Below are 15,831 nucleotides of genomic sequence, written 5' to 3' on the forward strand. Positions count from 1 at the left end.
TTACTCAAAATCTCTCCACCTTTATCCACCTTTGTCATGGTAGGAAGAACACGTCAATGTAAGGGGTGGGGTCATCTCAGATAGCACAAGGGTTAAAAATGCAGAGCACACAACAATCTAGTCAACAATGTTAAAGGCTTTCTTGAATTCTTTGTCAAATGTCTCTTTCAATCTCTTGCCAATTTCCAGGAATTCTGCATTATCCTGTAACAGAAGAGAAGCCTGTTATTTTACCAGTTAGTACAGTTTTTAAAGCGCTCTTTTCTAAATGCATATCTTAAAAAAACTCTCATATTTATGTCCACATACCCGGTTGTAAAAAACACAGTTGGCCAAGATGAGCTGGACGTCTGATTCAAACTGGCCGACAGTCTTGTATTGATTCTCCTGAAGTTTGTCAGCAATTTTGTCGACCCACGTTAGAGTCTCAACAAAACATCTGTAGTTTTCCAACTGCAAACATACAGTCAAATGCATGTTAGATTTATGCTTCTGATTTTTAATAACAGTTAACTACAATTTTTCAGCAAAGCTACAAAATGTAACACATACGTTAAGCTCTGGGTCTGTGTTTCTGAGGAACAAGAGCAGATACTGGCATTCCTGGGAACAAGATGAGAGATAAATGAGAGCAGAGATCCATAAAGAAAACCAGCACAAAAAAAACAACCTGGTACTAACCACCATGTGTTGAGACACCTGACGGGACAAGACAACTTCTCTCTTCTGCTTGTGATTGTAGCGGCTGTTTTGTATGATTTCGAAAATGCAGAAGGTGCACATCCACGGTGTGTTGTCACTGCCCACACACAAAGACATCAAATTGTGTTTTTAACATGTTTTTGTGACATTTTCCTCAACAAATATAAAAAATGTACTCTAAAATTGCATTTCTGAGTATTTCTTTATTGAAGTTTTGAATCAGGAACAGACAAAAAACGTTGTTGGAAAAAGATTGTATTTATGACGTTAAAAATACTCTGGTGGGCCATAGGCTCCCTGCTCCACTCTATTCTGAGGCATCCACTTGCAGACAAATAGATCCATGCACGTCTTTGTTTTCCTCGTCTGAGCTGACATCTGGCTCAAAACTGTACAGCTGGACAGCTCAAATATTGCTTGTCATTTCTGTCAGACTACTCTTGCAGTAAGAAATATTTATTTCCGAATACTTAATATTCACATTCTTTAAGTTGGCATTCACATCTTTCGTTTTGGCATAAGGCTCCGTTCAATTCCATAGTATAATTTTCCATAAAACTTTCAGGCAACAAAAACCCCCTTGACGGAGCCCACAGGTGGAAGCCGGGGAGGAGGGAGGGGCGACGAATGAGCGCTGAAGGTAAGAAAGAGAATAAACAACTGCGCACCTGGCTTAAATAGGACGCTGAGCAGGTGAGTTAATTAACTGAACCGCCCTATGAGTTACCTGTAAAACACTGCCGAGTGTGCCTTCCAGAAATTGCAACGCGTCGCTTATTTTTGCTGAGCCGGTAATGTGTTGGTTGGGGGAGTGTGGGGCCATAAGCTAGAGGGAGGCCGCGTAAACAGATGGGTGTTTGGAAGAGGGGGTGGGCTTGTCAATGGTCCCACCCACAACCAAAGAACAATTTTAAATGAATTCCTGCCGCTTTGAAGAGACAGTTTTTTTTTTCAGAAAACAGAAAATTGCTGAATGAGATAACCCTAACTCCCGACTGTCAGAGAAGTCAACTTGATCATGGACCACTTGTGCTAGGCCTCCTTAAAGTAGTGTGACTATAAAAGCTCAAAGCTGTGGCTCTCAGGCAGAAACCTAAAGGTTCCTATATGTCATGTCAACATGAAAAAACGGGTTTTTTGGAGAGTTTTCTGGACAAAGATTTATCATTCTAGAATGATGCCAAATGGATGTTCATAAAACAAACAATTCAATAAAGACGAAAGCCCTTAGATGGACTGTACAGACACTTTTTGTATAAACTAGACACTTTATTTTTCACCTTGTGAAACACTATTATCAACCAGATCTAAAAGTCTAATGTCCCTCAAAAGTTCTGCAGGACCAACTGGAAACCTTTGATTGCAGGACTTAAACCTATCTTGTGTTTGGATTTAAAAATCAAGAACAACATTTTCATTTACACAGTAAAGATTCATCAGCAGGAGGACAACTGAAAATCTGTGATCCTAATCCCATCTCATTGTGCGATGGTCGTGTCCTAGATTAAACCTTTCTCAATTCAAAGGTTATCATTTCAAACTTATGGGAAAGAATAGAATTATAAATACAATTAGGGGAACAGTTGCAGAGAACTGGAAAACTTTTAAAGAAAGTGAAGGTCTCTCTGTGATGCTAGTTTTACACATTTGTTTATAATTCACAAACTATATACTCTAGGAAAAATAGACTTTTGCATAAAATACTACACAAATATACACTTTAAATGTATTAATTTGAAAATCAATTTGGTGGTGAACATGATTTACATAATTGTTAAATTCGTTAAATTCCTCCAGATTTCTAAATATAAATGGGGCGTTAAGGTGGTCTTGTCTGTATTGAGATTTCTATTGTTTGTATATTAAAATAAATCTTTGATCAGGTTCTGTTTCAGCCAAGCTCACCTCATCATTGCTTCTTCTATATGAGGAAGGTGACAATTCTGGTGGAAATATTTGGGACAGTCATCACACTTGACCAGATCTCCCACATCTTTACAGATGTAACACTCGTCATAATTTTTCTGATTACCGGTATCCTGCCAAGATTTAAAAAAGAAATAAATAAATAACCACATGACAGGTCAACAATATGAATACATTTATTTCTATATACAAGCTACTTCTCTGGAATGTAAAACAGAACACAATGAAAAAAACACTCATTGTGAGCCACTCACTTTGTTTTTAAGCTCCACCTTGCATTTGCTGCATTTGCACAGCAACGAGTGGGGAGACAAAACTTTTGCCTGCAAAGTAAAAAAAAACTACTACAGTGAAGCAAAAAACTAATTCCTTAAGTTAATCCACTTGAAAAGATGGCAGTGATCCGTAATAATCATTAAAGATAAACTTCAACTGTGAGAGGCAGAATGTTAAAAAAGAATCCATAGTATTGTCAATAATATTGTTAATTTATGTTTTATTGCACTTTGGACATTTAAAGCAGTTTCTGATTTGTATCTTGACATAAAAATTGCTTTTAAAATAAAGAGCTACTTCTTAAACTGCTAGACAGAAAGATAATGATTGGCTGAGAACTAAATACGTTTTTTATCGTTGTGGTAATTCATCTTTCTTCTATTCTGTTTTATTTACCCTTTTACTTCTTTTCTTGAATGTGCCAGATTTCAAGTGCCCCTCCTGTAAAGAATTGCAAGAAATCAAGTTTGAATGAAAAGCAACTTTCAAGTAAATGTTGGGGGGGGAGTGTAGAAAAGATGTACCTGAATCAGCTTTCCAAGGGTGATGTCCTCATACTTAATGCTTAATTTCCAGTTCTTGGACTTCTCCTTTCCTGCAAACTCTTGAAACTCAAGGGGAGTAAACCATTGATCCATTACTTGGATGCATTTTTCACCTGAAACATTTGAATAAAACGTAAATTGCAGGGAAAATTACAGATGTACGATAGAACTCGGCTTGACAAAATCTTTTAAATACTCAAAGCAGATTTCAAGAAACAGGAAATTTAGGTTTTAAAAACAGGTATATTTATTATTGTGGTTTACATCACCTTTTCTGAAAAAGGAATAGTCCTTAAATCAACCTACTTGTTAATCAATTGTTAACATCAATTGCAACAAATCTTTACAGCAATGTGAAGACATTAATGTACATTTATCCTCAGAAAAGCTTTGTAGGTCCCACTCCAATCAATCTTCTTTTTGATGTATTTTAAAAGTGTTCCCAGTGGCCTTTTAATCATGATGTTGCCATTTTCTAGGACATAGTTTCTGTAGAGCAACAGTAGTTCATTAGAAATTTGCCTCCGAGTTGTGGGTAGAACTGTTAGTATGAAGAACCCCCCCCCCCTTCCTTCCTTGTTGCTGAGCTCTCCGTTTACACGCTCTCCTGCTAGCTAACAGCCCGTCACACCCCCAACATATGTGGTAATAAAATATTGGAGCTCTTCGGTTGTACAGTTTGGAGCCAGATACCAGCTGTGACAAAGAAAATGAAGACGTTCATCAGCAGGAAACAGGCCGCGGTCCGGATCCCAACACAGACGCTGGGTCATGTGGACCCGGAGTCAGATCCAAATTGACGTAAAATTAATACAATGGGCGCTTCTATTCTGTTTCCCAGCTATTGTCTCTAAACTGGCGGTTACCTACACCTGCCATTTCCAATGTGAGACAGCTTGGACTTCTGCGACAACCTCGATATGTCGATATATCATGGATTATGATCCATGATGAACCACTGAAGTCAACAGAGAGTTTTTCTTACCTGGGCAGTACCTTAACTAACTCAAACTCAGCTGATCTGGAAGTGGAACGGAGAATACTTTCTGCCACTAAGGCCTATGGTGCACTACAAAAGAGACTGTGGAGTTGCCATGACATCAGTACTAGTACCAAAGTGAAGGTATATGCAGCCGCAGTCATCCCCTGTTTGCTATACTCCATTGAGTGCACCACACTCTACCGCAGACATATCAAGGCTCTAACACGACTTCAGCTTCGCCACCTTCGCTTCATTCTCAACATCAAGTGGCAAGATCGTATCCCAGATGTTGAGGTTTTGAGACGTGCCAACACAGTTAGCGTTGATGCCCTAATAACATCTGCACAACTTCGATGGGCAGGGCACGTGTGTCGGATGCCCAACAATAGATTACCCAAAGCAGTATTATACTCAGAACTTTCTCAAGGAAAAAGGAGCCGCGGTGGACAGAAACTACGCTATAAAGATGTGCTAAAGCGACACATGAAGAGAGCAGGCATCCCACACTACAACTGGGAAGAAGAAGCCATACAAAAATCCAAATGGCGTGCAACTTTAAAGGAAGCCATTATAACCATTGAGGACCAACGCCAACGTGAATACCAACAGGCACATTACCGGCGTCACTCCGTAGCAACTTCAACCGATTTCAAATGCTTGACATGTGATCGCTTCTGCAGATCCCGTGCTGGACTAGCAGCCCACATGAGAGCCTGTCATTTTTAATCCTCAAACTTGTCAAACAGTCAACTTCGACACACGAAGGACAGCCATACATATGTCCATAGAAGCTCCCGGAAAAAGTTTGTTTATCTCCAGCATGATGCCGCAAAATACCCTCAATTTGGTCCCTGGCCTCACTTCATCAGAACACTGGTGCACCTGCACTATGTAGCAGCCATCCGTCCCCTCCCTCTACGAGAAGCTCTGGGCGTAAAAAGAAAACATGGAATAGACCACACTGTGCTAAGGAGTCTACAGCGGCATCACCCATCAGATCTGTCTCTTGCCAAAATGGAATTTTTTATGCACAATCCCTTTCAAATAAAACCCTCCTCATCCATGATCCTATTTTGGATAAGAAACTGGACCTTATGTGCCTAGTTGAAACTTGGCACAGAACATGGGACCTCTCAGTGCTAAATGAAGCCTGCCCCCAAGGTTACAGCTACATGGAGAAAGCCCGCAGTTCTGGACATGGGGGTGGCTTAGCCGCCATTCATCAGGCTGATCTAAAATTTTCTCCACTACCACTGCCTGACTTTTCTTCCATGGAATGTATAGCCTTTAAATGCAAACCTCCATATTCCATTATACTGCTTCTTACATATCGGCTCCCCAAACCAAATTCATTATTTCTGCCTGACATACATGATCTACTTACATCATTCTGCTCCATGTCAACAAGCATTGTTATTGGTGGTGATGTAAATATTCATGTTGATAACCCCTCCAGTCGTTATGCAACAAAATTTCTGAGCCCGCTAGACTGTCTTGATCTCCAGCAGTATGTGGAGGCTCCCACACACACCTTTTTTAGATCCAAGGTTATTAACATCCGCTCCTCCATGCTGGACCCTGTCTCCCTGTTTTTCTCTGTCCCAGACTCATTGTCTGAAAGCTCGCCACCCTTACTATCTTTCACAGTGGTTTCAAAAACCCAGATTGAAAAAACTCTGTGAGGAACGTATTCATCCACTTGAACTTTGGATCCCCTCCAGACAGCTCTTGCCAAGTCTGTTTTGCGTACTGTGAGCCTAATTATCACCGAGCTTGTAAATATCTCACTACAAACTGGCTACATCCCACCCTCCTTAAAAACTGCTGTCATCCGTCCACTCTTAAGAAGCCCTCGCTGGACGCAGATGTGCTCGCCAATTACAGGCCTATTTCCAACCTCCCTTTTCTATTAAAGGTACTGGAGAAGATAGTCACTTCACAGCTGCAAAACCATCTAAAGCAAAAAAAACATTTTGAAAAGTTCCAGTCAGGTTTTTGATCAGCTCATAGCACGGAAACTGCTCTGCTTAGGGTGACGAATGATCTGATGGCAGCTGATTCAGGTTTACCATCTATCCTTGTTCTTCTGGACCTAACAGCAGCTTTTGATACTGTGGACAACACCGTCCTTCGGCATCGCCTTAAAAAACTCTGTAGGACTGTCAGCAGATGTGCTGCAGTGGTTCAGAAAATAGGTGCCTATGGCAAGATGCAGGTCCAGACAGCTTCCTGTGACATGTGGTGTTCCATGGGGGTCAGTCCTCGGCCCTATTCTCTTCACTATTTATATGCTTCCCCTTGGATGTGTCATCAATAAACATGGGTTGTCCTTCCATTGTAATGCGGATGACACACAGATCTACATAAAACCGCTCCAAACTCACTGCAGCTCCATCCCATCTCGCCGCATGCCTTGAGGAGATAATTACATTGATGTACAGCAATTTCCTAAAGCTATACAGCAGCAAAACGGAGGCACTTCTTGTTGCCCAAGCCCCCCTGCAGATTCATTCCTCCTCAATATTCCCGTTCACATTCGACAGTCATGTCATAACTCTCTCTCTCTCTCTCTCTCTCTCTCTATCTCTCTCTTTCTGTCTTCATACACACATCTAGTCACAGTGCACAGCCTGGATTGATTACAAGAAAGCCTATGACTCAATGCCACACACGAGGATCACTGAATGCTTGGAGCTGTACAACATCAACAGGACTCCATAGCCTTCATAGGAAACTCAATGAAGCTGTAGAAAACCACCCTTGAACCCAAAGGGGAAGCCACTTGCACAAGTGTCCATCAAATGTGGGATACACGAAGGTGATGCTCTGCCCTCACTGCTGTTCTGCATAGGTCTGAACCACCTCAGCCAAATAATCAACAAGACTGGCTATGGATACCGACTCAGAAATGGGGCCAACATCAGTCACCTCCTCTACATGGATGACATCAAGCTATATGCAAAGAGCGAGCGTGACATTGACTCCCTGATCCACACCACCAGAATCTACAGTACTGACATTGGGATGTCATTCAGGCTCGAGAAATGGTGACAAAGAGAGGTAAGGTAGTCCACACAGGAGGGATCTCACTCCCAAAAGGAACAATAGCAGACATTGAGGACAGTTACAAGTACCTTGGAATTCCACAGATAAATGGCAACCTGGAGCAGGCAACAAGGAAAGCTGCAACAGGCAAGTCCTGAGAAGCCAGCTCAATGGCAAAAATAAGACCCGGGCAATAAACAGCTACGCATTGCCAGTTATGAGATACCCTGCAGGAATAATAAGATGGCCAAAGGAGGCGATACAGACCACGGATGTTAAAACATGAAAGCTCCTCACCATGCATGGAGGGATCCATCCCAAATCCAGCACCCTGAGACTGTATGCTAGCCACAAGGAAGGAGGCTGAGGACTAGTGAGCGTGGAAGCCACTATCCAGGATGAAACATACAAGATGGTTGAATACATCAAGCTCAAGGCCCCAACTGACAGTGTGCTCAGGGAATGTCTCAAGCAATGGAGAGCAGAGGATACAGTGCTGGAGGACAGATCCTCATGGGAGGACAAACCCCTGCATGGGATGTACCATTGGACCATGACTGAAGTGGCTGATATCAAGAAGTCCTATCAATGGCTAAAAAGGGCAGGCCTACAGGACAGCACTGAAGCACTCATCCTGGCAGCTCAGGAACAAGCCCTGAGCACCAGAGCAATAGAGGCTCAGATCTACCACACCAGACAAGACCCAAGGTATAGGCTGTGTAAAGAGGCGCCTCAAGCAATCCAGCACATAACTGCAGGATGTAAGATGCTGGCAGGTAAAGCATTCATGGAGCGCCACAATCAAGTGGCTGGAATAATATGCAGGAACATGTGTGCAGAATATGGACTGGAAACCCCAAGGTCAAAATGGGAAACACCTCCGAAGGTGGTAGAGAATGAGAGGGCAAAGATCCTGTGGGACTTCCAGATCCAGACTGATAGGATGGTAATGGCGAACCAACCAGACATTGTAGTGGTGGATAAAGAACAGAGGAAAGCCGTTGTGGTGGATGTGGCAGTGCCAAGCGATGGGAACATCAGGAAGAAGGAACATGAGAAACTGGAGAAATACCAGGGACTCAGAAGAACTGGAGCAAGCCTGGGAAGGGAAGGTTACAGTGGTGCCTGTGATAATTGGAGCACTCGGGGCAGTAACCCCCAAGCTGGAGGAGTGGCTACAACAGATATCTGGAAAGACCTCAGACCTCTCAGTCCAGAAAAGCGCAGTGCTAGGAACAGCTAAGAAACTGCGCAGGACCCTCAAGCTCCCAGGCCTCTGGTAGAGGACCCGAGCTTGGAGGAGAAACCACCCGCAGAGGGTGAGAGGAGCGTTTTTTTTTTAATATATATATTATGCTCTTGTTGTTTACCAAGCAGCCCCTGGGCCACAGACAGGGAAAAAAGTCCCTATGCTAACTTTGATTCTTTCAACTTTTATATTAGCTGATTCAGAAGAGTTTTATTTAGGAAAACTACTGGATTCTGTTAACAACATTCGCCCATCTTGCCGCGTCACATGACATAAAGCGGCTGCTAAGAGAACCCGCTGACTGGAGTAAGATTAGCAAGAACTAGTTAAAATAAAAGCCGCAAGCAGCAAGGTATGGTCTGCAGGCGCTAACCACCCCCCCTTCTCTACTTACCATTGAGGAACCAATCAATTTTCTAAAAGGGCTAAATAAGGTTCAATATTTTATATAAAATAAATAAAAATATATTTTTTATAAAAAAGATAATTTAAAAGACAACATGTTTACTTGTGTTTTTTCTAATGTTAGCAATTTCTTTAAGATCTGAAACGTACAAGTGTGATTGAGAAGCAAACATACAAATAAGAAATCCAAATGTTCAAACACCTCCCTCATCACTGTAAAACACCAGCAAACTATTCCCATGATTCATGTAGTTTTGATGCTTTAGAAAAAAGATCTGACGTTTCACCTTGAGCTAGTTTTTTTGGAAAGAGTATTCCCGCCATGTTTCCGCAGGTCACAGGCAGTTGGTTCTTAAAGGTGGGTGAGGTCCAGATCTTGTCTTCTTTCTTTGGGACAGCTGGAGAAAAAATTATGATTCAGATTTTTATTAGGTTGAAAATTCTTCTGATACACATTTAAAATATGACAATATGTAGCTTGTTAAACTACTAAAGAAATGGGCTTTGACAAGAAATACTGTTGTCAGGAAACTCCCACAGATCTTTAATAAACATTTCTGGCTCTTTGTTTGTGATGAAGAGGGTTCTTTAGCCTTCTTTGTAATTATTAACCCTTTATGCTACACTTTGCAAAGTGATTTCAATGTTCTTAATGCACAGAAATGACTAACCAAAAGCTATTTTCTTAGATTTCCTCTGACCAGTAGGTGGCAATATTGCACGTAGAAACTTTTGGACATCCTAAAAGATTATGGAGGGAAATCAGGATATAAATGAAATATCTCCAAGACTTAAACATTAGCCATAAACTACAAACCACGTGAACCACTTAGACACAAATTTAAACTGTAATGGTATTTAGAAAATATAAAATACTTAGGAGTTTACTTGACAACAAAACTAAACACATTGATTAATTACAGACGAATCAGCAATACAATAAGAAGGGACTTAACAAAATGGAATACCCAAACAATGGATCTCAGCTCAAGAATAGAGGTTGTAAAAATGAATGTGCTGCCCAGACTGTTGTATTTATTTCTAGCATTACCGGTACATATTCCGGATGAACAATTTGTTAAATAGAACAAACAATTAATTAGATTTATTTGGAATAGGAAAAAACCTAGAGTAAGAATGAAATAACTTCAGTTGGAAAAAGCAAAGTGGGGGATTAGCTTTACCAAGTCTCCAAGAATACTATCTGGCAGCCCAGTTAAGAAGCATAATATATTGGTGCTCAACATTCTATTCTGAATGGAAACAAATTGAGCATGACTATGGCTCTTGCCCTCCACAAGCAAGATTGGGGGAGAAAATGCATGTAGTAAATACAGAACAGAACCCAACAGTGGAGTTTGCAATTAAAACTTGGTGGGAGGTGGTCAATAAATACAAAATAGGTAACAACCACAAATTACTTATATGGCCTTCACACTCCTGGATTCAAAGTCAGACATCTAGACAATACATTTAAGAAATGGAGAGTTAGAGGATTGACTGCAATATGTACATTAACAGATGGGAACATTTTCAAAATGTTCAAAAAGCTCAAAGAAGAGTTTGAACTGGAAAACACTGACCACTTCAATTTTACAATGAAGAATAAAAAGCTCGATTTCACAGGAAGGCAGTGATGTGATAGAAATGGTGACAGGGGCTTATAAGAAACTGCCTACAAAGATGGTTTCCAAACTGTATAAATGGCTGTTGAAAAGTTATGGTTTTGACTGGTTGTATTTAAAACAGAAGTGGGAATCAGAATTGCAGGTTAACTTGTCAGAGAATGACTGGTATTCAGTCGGGAGGAAAAATATAACGAGGTTCTTTATCAGTCCTCACTTAAAGAGCAAACAGCTGAGGACTCCACAACAATGCTGAAGGCTCTGTGGAAGGGCGAACGCCAATCATTCACACATCTTTTGGACATGCAGTAAAATTGATCCCTTCTGGCAAAGCCTCATCAAAACCATGAAGGACATACAAGGGTATGAAATACCCGCTGACCCACGGATACTACATCTAGGTCTGTTACCAACAGGAGTGATACAAACAGAGGACAAGTACCTGTTTAAAGTCTTGATTATGGCCTGCAAAAAAACAATCACAAGAAATGTGCTTAAAAGTGAACCACTGAGACTGGATCAATGGACAGACATTATGGAGGACATCTGTTCTATGGAAAAAAATGGCATTTCACTTACGGTTGAAAGATGAAATGTTTGAACTCCAATGAAGGAAATGGAAGCAACATAGATTCCTGCTCAGAACTTAAAGCTCAAAAGGAATTTTTGTTGTACCCCGCTTGTTCAACTTCGTTTTTTTGTTTTTGTTTATTTTTTTGAGTATTTAATTTTATTTCTTTACTTGATTGTGGTTACTTATCTCTATTTGTTCGTATTTTAAAAGTGTAAAACTTAAAATAAAAAGTAAAAAAAAAAGAAATTGGATTAATTTATTTTAAAAAGCTCTACAAAAGCATCAGTAATCACATCTCCATGTCAAGGTTCATTGACATTCCGGTAGGCACTTCATCCTGCCCCAAAAAACGCTTTCTGTTTCTACTTCCGTGTCTCTGAGACCCACATTAATTTAAGAGCGGGAAAAAATTGAAACAAGAATCAAACTAGGGGATCTTTTATTATCGTCTCGATGAAAATAAGATAACTATCAAAAGACTTAGAAGGCCTGAGGTGGCTGCTTCCCCATACTACAGCAGCTCCCTGTCTGACGGACAGCCAGCTGCCCGGATGCCGACATTACAAGAAAACGAGCTCTACTGCTGGAGCTCGCTATGCCACTCCAGCGGCAGATAGCGGCTGTTTGTCAGTTGTCCAGCCAGCCACCTGGAGTTTAATGGCAAAATATGTTTCATTATTACTTTAAACCATTTATCATACTTACAATTAAGATGTAACTAGCATGCCTTTCATTTCCGGTTGAAAAAAGGGTTGTGTAAGGTTCAGAACTACTTTATGAGAATGAATTAGTATTTTTTTCTACCCATGTCAGGTCACGGGTTCCGTAAAAGTGTGATTGTGTAGCACACAAACAAGTAAGAAATCCAGATGTTCAAACACCTTCCTCATCACTGTAAAACACCAGCAAACTATTCCCATGACATATTAGCATGTAGTTTTGATGGGTAAGACAAAAGATATGACGTTTCACCTTGAGCTAGTATGTCTTGATTGAGTATTCCCTCCATATTTCTGCAGGGCACAGGCAGTTGGTTCTTAAAGGTGGGCAAGGTCCAGATCTCCTCTCCTTTATTTGGGGAAGCTGGAGAAAAAAATATGATTCGGATTGTTATTAAAGTTGGAAATTCTGCTGATACACATTTAAAATATGACAACAATATGTAGCTTGCTGAATTACTCAAGAAATGGACTTTGGCAAGAAATACCCACAGATCTTGAATAAACATATCTGGCTCTTTGTTTGTGATGAAGAGGATTCTTTAGCCTTCTTTGTAATTATTAACACTTTATGCTACAATTTTTAAGGTAATTACAATGTTCTTAATGCACAGAAATGACTAACCAAAAGCTATTGTCTTGGATTTCTTCTGACATGGAGTCATCTGGGATGATGTACCAGGCTGCTCCTCATCACCACATGTGTTCTTGCTTCTTTTCTTGTTTTTCACTGAGCTGGCCTCCTTATTCTTCTTTTTCCCTTTTTCCTCCTTTTCAACAGTTGTAGGAAATAGTTTGTTGAATTGAAAAGATCCTGTGAAGAAAAGCAGAAATGCTGATCCCCTTCAACAATGGGTTCATTTGTGCCTTTTGTTTCTAACAACTGTCAAAACACAGAACACATCAAAAGTTGTGTGTTGATGGTGTCTCTTCTAGTCTACTTGTTGCACCTGCCGCTCTATTCCATTCAAACGACGCAACAACCCCGTCACAGTTTTGTTCAGTCTGCCTTTCTTGTTCCTGTTGCCATTAATACAAAGAGCAGCCACTAGGAAGTGGCTTTAACAAGAATTAGGTATGCAGGGTTGAAGCTGAAGTCTAGAAAGAGTCATTTTGCCAGAGATCATGTGGTTTTCTTAGGTCATGTTGTTTCCAGAGAAGGGCTTCAGCCAGACCCGCGAAACACCGACAAAGTGAAAAGTTGGCCAATTCCCCGCACACCGTCTGAGGCGAGAGCTTTTGTGGGCTTATGCTCAAATTACAGGCGATTTGTGAAGAACTTTTCAGATCATGCCATCCCATTGAATCACCTGTCGGGTAAAAATATACCCTTTGTGGACGGCCGAATGTGAAGCATCCTTCACCTACCTGAAGTAGGCACTTGACTCTGAACAGGTAGCGAGTGACCTTACCTTATTTTTCTTTGCCCTTCAAAAAAAATACTGCTGGGTCTAACTATTCAGTTGGGGCTATGTTAGCTCAGGTGGTGGAAGGTCTGGAACGTGTGGTGGCGTATGCCTGCCAGGCCCAAATGCATGCTCAATAATGGTGGTCAACTTTTGTTTAGTTTAGTTTAGTTTAGTTTGTTTAGTTAGTTCAATTTAGTATTTTCCTATTGAATTCTCTGTATTCATGATCCTTTTGATTTTATGTTTTACTTTTTCAATTACCTATACAAAGCCCATCGAGACGACTGTTGTTGTGAATTTGGGCTACAAATAAAATTGAATTGAATTGAATGGGAATAAAGAAGACCCGTACCACATCTTAAGCAGTGATTTTCTACTTTTAAAATGCCACCCTGATAGACTGAAAAACATCAAACGTTTGTATAACCCTTGTGCTATTCTATGGGGTCCAGATGACCCGATCCTTACATTAACGTGTTATCCCTACCATGACAAAGGGGGATAAAGGGGAAGAGGATTTCATGTAATCCATGGAAACCAGTGAATATCACAAATCATTGAAGAAAAAAGGTTCAGTGCACTGTCTTGTGGGGTCCAGATGACCCCACTCCCAAGTTAAAGTGCCTAGGATAGCACAAGGGTTAAATGCACATTCTTCCCGGGAAGTGTACACAAATCTTATTGTCTACAAGTGGATGCATCAGAATAGAAAACCGCAGGCAACTTGTGGTACTGCCCAACGTATTTTCTACATCACAAATTATTTCTAATTTTCTTTATATACAGTATGTTGGCCATCATTAGAAAAATGCCACAAGAACATGTTTAAAACGCCAAAAACACATCTAAAAAAATTAAAAATCATAGTAGATTTTAAGTCACGCCACAAAATGTGTATCACATTTATGTTAGAACTACGTCGACTCCAGTCCCTTCATTTTGCTGTTAACCTTTCACAAATTGACTTTTTGGTGCTTTTAGGATTATTGTTTTGGGGCAGAACCTACCTGTGCTTCAGCTCTGGGTTAAAAACAATTATAAGTTATCACTATAAAACACCAGCGAACCATTCCCAAGATGCATGGAGTTTTGATGTTTCAGACAAGAGGTATGACGTTTCACCTTGAGCTGGTATGTGTTGGTTGAGTGTTCCCTCCATGTTTCCACAGGTCACAGGCTTTTGGTTCTCAAAGGTGGGTAAGGTCCAGATCTCAACTTCTTTCTTTGGGACAGCTGGAGAAAAAATATGATTCAGATTTTTATTAAGATGGAAATTCTGCTGATACACATTTAAAATATTTTTTATTATTTAAAATATGACAATATGTAGCTTGTTGAACTACTAAATAAACCGACAATAAATACCAGGAAACTCCCACAGATCTTGAATTAACACTTCTGGCTCTTTGTTTGTGTTGAAGGGGGTTCTTTAAACTTTCTTTGTAATTATTAAAACTTTATCCCACACTTTGCAAGGTAATTTTGATGTTCTTAATGCATAGAAATTACTAACCAGAAGCTGTTTTCTTGGATTTCTTCTGACATGGAGTCATCTGGGATGATGTACCAGGCTGCTCTTTATCACCACATGTGTTCTTGCTTATTTTCTTGTTTTTCACCGAGCTGGCCTCCTTTTTTTTCTTTTTCCCTTTTTCCTCCTTTTTAACAGTTGTAGGAAATAATTTGTTGAATTGAAAAGATCCTGTGAAGAAAAGCAGAAATGTTGATCCCCTTCAACAATGGGTTCATTTCTGCCTTTAGTTTCTAACAACCACTCTCAAAGCACAGAAAACATCAGACATTTTGTGTTGATGGTGTCTCTTCTAGTCTACTTGTTGCACCTGGCGCTCTATTCCATTCACACACCGTGACGACACAACACAGTTTTGTTCAGTCTGTCGTTCCCACGAAATAATAATTTACGTAATAAGTCATTCATAAACATGGACGCGAGCCTGCCACCCGCAGCTCTGCACACGTGTTGTGTATGTAATCTTCCCTCCGCAAGTCCGCATCTATTTTGTTTAGGTATCCCCGATATGGAGCAGCAAGAAGTCAAGGATAAACTTAAGACAGGGGAACTGAATAGGCAAACACTCACCGCCGCGGCTGCAGAATTTCTCTGCGTAATTAAGCGAGTGCGCATCAAGCTCTCTCTTTCACTGTCTTTGTCTGGCTTCTTATTCTGTGTTCCAGCGTTATTTTGTTGTGCAAATGCATTTATCATGATCATAAAAATATGTAGATTATTTTCACCTTAAGAAATCTGGCATTTCTTTCTGGCAAAAATACTATGGGATGAATTGAAATTTCGGGTTTGCTTCGGGCTCGGGCCTGCAAATCAAGTTAATTGGTCGGGTTCGGACCGGGTTCG

At 40.5% G+C, this 15,831-nt stretch overlaps 1 protein-coding gene across 4 annotated transcripts in view; it reads right to left on the bottom strand.

Annotated features, from left to right (window-relative positions):
* Positions 1-15,831, bottom strand: part of LOC101163904 (nuclear body protein SP140-like protein) — a 37,124-nt gene continuing 21,293 nt past the window's right edge. Inside the window, exons 7-19 of one of the 4 annotated variants that reach the window (XM_011478446.3) lie at positions 14,971-15,159; positions 14,580-14,690; positions 12,674-12,862; positions 12,302-12,412; positions 9,418-9,528; positions 3,429-3,562; positions 3,301-3,345; positions 2,883-2,951; positions 2,608-2,741; positions 682-799; positions 553-603; positions 310-453; positions 1-204 (exon numbers count right to left, since the gene is read on the bottom strand). In XM_011478446.3, the coding sequence (XP_011476748.1) occupies positions 118-204; positions 310-453; positions 553-603; positions 682-799; positions 2,608-2,741; positions 2,883-2,951; positions 3,301-3,345; positions 3,429-3,562; positions 9,418-9,528; positions 12,302-12,412; positions 12,674-12,862; positions 14,580-14,690; positions 14,971-15,159 (1,493 nt within the window). In that variant the 3' untranslated portion in view covers positions 1-117. The remainder of the gene's footprint in view (positions 205-309; positions 454-552; positions 604-681; positions 800-2,607; positions 2,742-2,882; positions 2,952-3,300; positions 3,346-3,428; positions 3,563-9,417; positions 9,529-12,301; positions 12,413-12,673; positions 12,863-14,579; positions 14,691-14,970; positions 15,160-15,831) is intronic. The other 3 variants (XM_020705432.2, XM_020705433.2, XM_011478448.3) reach the window with 3 other exon arrangements.

The sequence above is a fragment of the Oryzias latipes genome, chromosome 8 (assembly GCF_002234675.1).
Source record: "Oryzias latipes chromosome 8, ASM223467v1".
In the NCBI taxonomy this organism is placed as follows: domain Eukaryota; kingdom Metazoa; phylum Chordata; class Actinopteri; order Beloniformes; family Adrianichthyidae; genus Oryzias; species Oryzias latipes.